Raw genomic sequence first — 8,255 nt, 5'->3', positions numbered from 1 at the left:
AGAATATTGAAAAACTTTTGGAAAGGATTCGTCATTCTAAATGTCATTAAGAACATTAGTGATTCATGGGAAGAAGTCAAAATATCAACATTAATAGACGTTTGAAAGAAGTTGATTCCAACCCTCATGGATGACTTTGAGGGGTTCCAGACTTCAGTGGAGGAAGTCATTGCAGATGTGGTGGAAACAGCAAGAGAACCAGCATTAGAAGTGGAGCCTGAAGATGGGACTGACCTGCTGCAAGTTCATCATAAAACGTGGATGAATGAGGAGTTGCTTCTCATGGATGAGCAAGGAAGGTGGTTTCTTGAGAAACAATCTACTCCTGGTGAAGATGCTGTGGACATGGTTGAAATGAACGAAGGATTTAGAATGTTACATAAACTTAGTTGATCAAGAAGCAACAGGGTTCGAGAAGAATGACTCCCAATTTTGAAAGAGGTTCCATTGGTAAAATGCTATCAAACAGCATTACATGCCACAGAGAAATCACTCATGAAAGGAAGAGTCGATTGGTGCAGCAAACTTCATTGTTGTCTTACTTGAAGAAATTGCCACAGCCACCCCAGCCCTCAGCAACCACCACCCCATCGGTCAGCAGCCAAAACCACGGAGGTAAGACCCTCCCCCAGCAAAAGCTCAGATGATGGTTAGCATTTTTCAGCAATAAAGTATTTTTTAATTAAGGCATGTACATTCTTTTTAAAGATATAAAGCTATTGTACACTTAATAGATCACCGTACAACGTAAACATAGCTTTATGCGCATTGGGAAACTAAACGATTCACGTGACTTGCTTAATAAAGTGATATTCACTTTGTTGCCGCTGTCTGGACCCAGACCTAAGTATCTCTGAGGTATGCCTCTACTTTCTTTCTCGGTGACGAAGCAGAGGCCATGCTTTCTGATAGATGCCAGCAGTTCCTAGAAAATGTTAGGATTGGTTTCACAAATACAATTCTACCAATTGCAACTACAATCATTTCTAGACAATCATTTATTTTAATTTGACATTAGCTCCAGGTGCTGACCAGTCACCATCCTGTCCTTTCCAACTCAGGGCTAGAGTTCTTTGATGGCTGAACAAGCTCACCGAGGGCAAAGTCGTGGAGCTGAAATCTGGAATTTGTCAACACTCGTGGTCACACTTCATGAGGCTTGTTGCCCACCCTCCTCGCCTCGCTTGACTTTCTCCTCTCTTGATATACGTTTCACTTCCTGCTCCTGTCCATTTCACCTCACCTCCTTGGCTGACTTCACGTCATCCTTCAAAATCACTTCTCAGTTTTTTCCCCTCGCCCCAGAGTCTCCCTGGGGAGTCATTTCATCCGATGACTTTAACCGTCACTTCTACATACATGATGCCTGAATCAGTAGAAACAGTTTTGACCCAAACATCAAGCTGCTGCTTCCAACTGCCTTCTGGAATCTATTTCACACATTCTTCAAACTGAATCTGTCCAGATGCTCTCTCTCTCTGTCCCCACCCCAGTTCTGCTTTCCTCTTTCTAACACAGTTATTGTCTCCCCCACCATGTAAACCTTGGGTGTGGAAAAGAATTAACCTAGCAGACCTGAGACCACCAACATTAGAAAGTTTTGCTTATGAGATCGACCATTGGCTGGCACCTGGGGACTTGGCTAGTAAACGTTCCCTACACTGATCTAAAGCCTTCCCCAAATGACAATGGCTACTGTGTCTAACCTGTTTGTACACAACAATGTGGTTTATGCTGAATGTCTGTTTTTCTTCTGAAAGTCTGGAATTTTGGTAAATGCTAGGCAGAGGGTACCTGTGTGACCAGCTCCCAGCTGCAAGCCCGGGCAAGGCTCTGATAACCTTCTGCAGTAGACAACACTTGTCAACGTTGCCACATCTCATTGCAAGAGGAGCTGAGCTCATCCTGTGTGAATCCACTGGAAGAGGACTCTTGGAATCTTGCACCTGGTTTCCTCCATCTTCACTCCATTTCTCTTTCCCTTTGCTGATTTTGCTATATATCCTTTTGCTGTAATCTTAGCCATGGATATTACCATGTGATGAGCCCTGGGAGTCTTTCTAGCAAATCACCAACCTGCAGGTGGTCCTAGGGTCCCCTGACACATCTTAGTATAATCCTAACCCTCTTTTCCTTGCTATGTTCAATTAATCACCAATTATCATTAACTCTACCTCTAAAGTTTAAATTTTTTAAAATTAAACAAATTTTTTATTTTGAAGTAATCTCTACACCTAACATGGGGCTCAAACTCAACCCCGAGGTCAAGAGTCACATGCTCTATGGACTGAGCCAGCCAGGTGTCCCTCTAACCTCTAAATATTTAAAAAAAAAAATCTATCATCTATCATCTATCTATCTATCTATCTATCTATCATCTATCTATCTATCTATCTATCAACTATCTATCTATCTATCTATCTATCTATCTATCTATCTATATCATCATCTATCTATCTAATCTCCTGTGTTCACCACCCTCATTGCCTTGAGGCTACAACTGCGACTGCATCTGGGCTTTGCTCCCCTCGCTTTCCTCCACTACAGAGAGCAAAACCCCAAGACCGACTTTGAGGAGGTTCTCTCTCAAAGCCAGTTTCCTCAGCTGCAACAGGTGGATAATGGTAAAGCCTATTCCACAGCATGTGTCAGGGGTAAATGAGAAAAGGCCTATGAACTTCTATGAGATTCTCTGTGTAAAGTGCTTAGCGCATAACAATCCTTCTGTTTCTATTGCTGCTATTCACGATCTGCAGACCGCACCCGGTCACTTACCCCTGAGGCTCAGCCAGTTCTAGCACTGGAACCACTTTGTGAAATTAGGACCTCAGTTTCTTACCCCTCTCATCTGCAGTGCAGGCCCACCCCAAAATGCATCTCTGTGGGATCCCAAGTAGCCTGTCATTTGTGGGGGTGCTCTTGTCCTCTGACTAGGTCTCCCGTGTGGGAGAATAATGAGACAAAGCTTTCTTGTGGTTGCAGAGGGTGGGGGCAGCAGGGCAGGAAGCCAGAATGGTCATGGAGTTCTCCAGATACCGGATGTTATCACTGCAAATATTGACAATTGCGCAAAACCATCAATTATTGCAGACACCAAAGCCACTGCAGGGGACTGAAGAGCCAGCAGCATCGTGGGCAATAAAAATAGAAATTAAGACCCACACAGATCAGTGATGAGGTGACGGATGTATTAACTAGATGGGGAATCCTTCCACAATGACCACGGGTATCAAATCATCACAGTGTACAATTCAAAGTTTCTGTTTTCAGTAGCTTCCGTGACTCTCCCAGGAATTTTTGTCTGAATGAGAAACTTGTGGAATCATTACTAAAGTTCTCCACAGTTGAAATAATGAAATCATAAAGCTTAAAGATCTACTCAGGCTTTCGAATATCAACTCATTTATTGACAAAGCTGAATTATTCACTCTAAAATTCCATGCTATTAAAAATCACATAGAAATAACTAACTTCTGATTAAAAACAAAGAGGAAAAAGTAGCAAAGGCAAGTTGGGTACTACATTAACTTTATTTTGAATTATAACATGGAATATGTCATCAAACAAATGGATGTAATGAAAACTTCAGTACTTCAATTAACAAATGATTTGCATAGGAACTGCCAGTTCTGTCTGAGGATGCAGAGCTCACTGAATTGTGAATTAGATTAACATAAAATAAAAATCATAAAAAAATAAGAACCATCACCCGTGTGCCAAATATATGCAATTTTACTTCAAATAACAGACCTTTAGTTCAGTCTTTGGTGAGTGGTTAATATAATCATCTTCCCTGCTATGGATGATGCCGTAATCTCATCCACCAAAGGTGGTCCTTCTAAGCTAGAGACCTCTTACCTATAGTACGAAAACCCCCACGAAATATTGTTAAAGCTACTGGATTCATTTTTATGGCCCCAAAATTGATCAAGAACATTTTCCACTTAAAACCACAGGCCAAGGACAACATATCTTAGTGAAAACGTTAAGTTTGTGATTTCAACCCATTTTGCCTTTTGGAACTTTGTTATCAGTGTCCATAGTACTGTTTTGGTTTCTATCAGTGATGAGCAACCAGTTTTGGCCTAAGGGCTAACAGAGGGGGGAACATAGAAAGCATTTAAGGCCACGCTATTTTCCTCTTCAAAACGAACATAGCTTTATGAAATTCCCATGGAGGAAAGTGGATTTGTACCACTTGGCTAAGTAAAAGAAAGCGGTGAGGAAATCGGCACTGCTCTTTAGCTACGAAAAGGTTTCTCTCTGGGTATTTTAGCAATACAGACAGAACTTCCGAATTTTCTATCCTGAAATTAGATTGCAGACTTGTTGCATAACCAGTAAGATGGTAGACATCTGTGGGGGCTCTGTGGGTTGCTCATTACTGCCTTTGCTTTTGATATTGATCAAAATAAGCTGATTTCTGTTGATTCTTTTCTTTTTTTTTTTTTTTAAAGATTTTATTTATTTATTTGACAGAGAGAGAGAGACACCCAGCGAGAGAGGGAACACAAGCAGGGGGAGTGGGAGAGGAAAAAGCAGGCTCATAGCGGAAGAGCCTGATGCGGGGCTCGATCCCAGAACGCCGGGATCACGCCCTGAGCTGAAGGCAGACGCTTAACCGCTGTGCCACCCAGGCGCCCCTTTGTTGATTATTTTCTTGATCATAACAAACTTCAAAAGAATATCTTCTAATTCTTCCATCGCTTACTGACTTAAAGATAATGCTTTTAGTACCACTGCAAGTTGGTTAAAAAAAAAAAAAAAACTTTGGGGATTGCATTTCCTTCCATCTTAACAGGTCTTTACACAGAACATTGACTGGAAACCAGAACAGAACATGAAAAGAAAACTAAAGATGTATTTAAATAACAGAAATACCATCAGCGTTTATTATGGTAGATTACAGAGAGACGGTCTAATTTTTGTGTGTGCAATTAGGCACTGACTGAGGCATTTAGACACCATTGATTATAAAGTGCATTGAACATAACTTTTGACTCCCCTCCAAGGAATAATTCAATAAAACTCAGGTTTCTTTCTTGGACTCAATCAGCTCAAGAACATGCATAGATGAACACTTATTAAATACTAATAACAGTCTTTTATTACTTATACTCCTGCAATAAAATAGCGACATATTGTACTTGCATATGTCACATTTTATCCAAGGACCTCAAGGTCATCATGTCAAGCAACAGGACTGCACAGCATATTAAGTCTACTTAGTTACGGCATGGGAAGCAGATTCCCAACAATAGAACCAAAATAAAAGTTGAAAGAGACAAGCCTAAATTTCCCGTGGTCTGTAATTTTCTGAGTTTCCAAATTTGCCACTCGCATCCTACCGTACCTACAATATTGATTCTAGATAAAAATGATTCTTTATGTGTTAGGAATAAGGTGAGGATCGCCTCGCCAATAAAGTTTGTCTTTTTTACAGTTCAACAGTCCATCTTGGAAATCACATGGTGGAATGTCAGAAGTGGCTCTTTAATGTAAATTTACACATCATTGCTTCAGAATCAGCGCGGTTACGATCTTTGAGTAGAAGAAAACATTTTACACTGGAATGACATACACCTATGTGTAAAATATGAGGGAGCTATATCTCTTAGCACACTTACATTTAACGCAAAAGCAGAAGTATTCTGATTCACTGAAGATCAGACTTTCAGTCTTTTAAAGGCTTTCGTCATCTTGCTTAAACCTCTTCCAGGGTTTAACTCTTAGAGTTTAACTGAGAGACCCAACTTAGAGTGGTTTAATATGAGTTTCTGTGGACTCCACGAATCTGCCAGGCCCCACAGTAGTGGGGGGTTGTAGGCCAGCATGAGAAACCCATGTAAGTGAGGGCAAGGGGTCCCTGGGCCTTTCTGTTCTTGACTCAGAGCACAGAGCCCAGCTCTCCTTGGTCAGGGACCCAGGGTGGGCATTCTGGGCATTTCCTTTCTTAAAGGAATTTCCAACACTATTTGAAAAGCAATTTCTTTTTGGACGATGCGATTAGGGTTTCTATCTTTCACTCGAATACGGAACTAAGTTAGCTCTTCCTGGGTCCTTCTTTACCTCGGAGGAGACGCAGTATACGTTCATTTTTGGTTAGTTCTGCTGGAAGTTCATTGGCCTGAAAGAAGATAAGGCAGGCATTAGTGAGTTCCCACAGCTGGGATGATTTTAGGGACTCCAAAGAGGGGCCCCTGACCCAAACTTGCTCCTCTGCTGATGAGAAACCCCACCGGGCTCACTCTTGTTTTGAGGCCTTAAAGATCTCCTTTAATCATATAAATATCATCTGTTATTTTCTTATCTCATCGTTAGAGTTATTTTTCTCTCTAAGCCGTATCCCTAGTACAGTGTGATCTCCTGGAGGCCAGCGTCCATGTATGATTAATCATCATATCCTCATTTCCAGCACAATGCCTGGTGCATCTAGCAGGTGCTCAATAAATGCTGGTAATGTTAAATCTGATACTTTACATTGAATTAGTATGGGGCAGTATGTCTGCTAGGGACTTGAGACTCAGGACAGGTATCTGCTGATGAGAAAACAGGAGACATTCAGAGAATAAGGGCTACCTGGTCAAGAGCAGTTTCAGTGGCCACCACTTCCCCCCGACCCTAGGGTTTCACCGACTGTCCTCTCTTCTTGTCACGCCACTGCGACACATTCTGTGTGCATTTATTTCATGAGTGGGTCCTTACCCCATGCAATTGATGTTATGGGGGAGTGGTTCTCACACTTTTTGGTCTCAGGACCTTTTTACACTCTTAAACATTATTGAGGATTCCAATGAGCTTTTGCTTTCAACTTCTTAGAAATGAAAAGAAGAACATTTAAAAATACCTTAATTCATTAAAAGTCGTAAGTGCACTACAGGGTAACATAAAAAACACTTAGGAAAAACAACAAAATTTTCAAAAACAAAAAAGCTAGTGACATGAGTAGCATTGCTTAATAGATTTGCCTATTTCTTGAATGTGTAACTTAATCAAAGACTTTTGGATTTTCTTACCTGCTTCTGTATCCAATTTGTTGTGATAACGTTTCGGTTAAAACATAGGAAGAAAATTCAGCTTTGCACAGATAGGTAGTTGGAAAAGGGGGAAGCATTTTAACAGCCTTTTCAGATCACTGTGGATACCCTCCTTTGATGCTACACCCGTACTGACCAAGGGAGAGTTTCTTTCTTTCTTCTTTATTTTTTTAATTTTTATTTATTTATTTATTTTTTAAAATATTTTTTTATTATATTATGTTAGTCACCATACAGTACATGAACAAGGGATAGTTTCTTAAAGGTACTGCAGTGTGCAGTCTGAAACCATATCGATGAGCTTTTTACATTAAAAATCCATAGATCGATCTATCTATAGGTAGAATTTTCCCCCATGTATGATTTGTAACATCACACACTGGCCATGTGGAAAATATTAGCTCGATGAGTTATGCGGATCTTCCAAACGTTGACACAGGGGGTCCTACAATCTCAAAAGCTCACCTTCACTGCTATTAGCCCTGATTCGACAGAAAAGCCTGCAAGTATTAAGAAGCTGTCTGGCTCACGCGGTGGGTACCAGCTGTTCTTCGAAGTAAAAATGGCGCTCGGTGCGAAAGCAAACTGGCTCACTTGGCAATTCAAGCAATGGCGTGAGTGCTTTTCCCCGGGAGAACCCTTGCACCTCAGTACACGGCGGAAGTGCCCGACGCACACTTCCCATTTCCTTAGTAGAATATTAAAAAGATGTATGACAAGGGTCCAGATTTAATAAAATTGAAATTGTTTACTGCTTCATCAAAGATGTTCTTAAGTAAGTCTGGCATTTGTGTAAAATAATTTACAAAATCTGTATAAGAACTCACGAAGTTTTGTATAATCATTTGCCGGTATGGTTTATACCCCTGCTTTGACGTGTCAGGTGCCAATAGTTTCCCCGCCATTGCTTTTACACCGTTAGAGCAGATGTCAGCACAGTGAAAAGGGCCCGTAACATCTCTGTATTATTAAGTGTATTGATTTGATTTCTTAGACTTCTTGAAAGGGTCTTGCAGACTCTCAGGGGTCCACGGACTATACTTTGAGAACTGTTCTTATGGATGAATCATGGGATGTTCTTGGGATTTCAGGGGAGGCAGTTAAAGGGTAGAAAGTCACCCAGAATAGGACAGAGGGCTTGGATGCAGATGTTACCTGTCTCACATCTTTTTTCCTCCCATAGGCACACCTGGAACCCCCCCCCCCCCGCTCTCGCTC

The 8,255-nt window shown here is 41.1% G+C and overlaps 1 protein-coding gene across 7 annotated transcripts in view; it reads right to left on the bottom strand.

Moving 5' to 3' along the window:
- Positions 1–243: 243 nt before the first annotated feature.
- ANKRD29 (ankyrin repeat domain 29) overlaps positions 244–8,255 on the bottom strand; it is a 57,723-nt gene continuing 49,711 nt past the window's right edge. For 5 of the 7 annotated variants that reach the window (XM_040632638.1, XM_040632639.1, XM_040632643.1 and 2 more), the window contains 2 exons: positions 6,070–6,127; positions 244–337 (listed from right to left, as the gene is read on the bottom strand). In XM_040632638.1, the coding sequence (XP_040488572.1) occupies positions 249–337; positions 6,070–6,127 (147 nt within the window). In that variant the 3' untranslated portion in view covers positions 244–248. Of the gene's footprint in view, positions 338–4,604; positions 6,128–8,255 lie in introns of those variants that run through there. The other 2 variants (XM_040632640.1, XM_040632641.1) reach the window with 1 other exon arrangement.

This window comes from Ursus maritimus, unplaced genomic scaffold (assembly GCF_017311325.1).
Source record: "Ursus maritimus isolate PB19 unplaced genomic scaffold, ASM1731132v1 scaffold_18, whole genome shotgun sequence".
Classification (NCBI taxonomy): Eukaryota; Metazoa; Chordata; class Mammalia; order Carnivora; family Ursidae; genus Ursus; species Ursus maritimus.
This window is presented reverse-complemented; position numbering and strand designations above follow the sequence as displayed.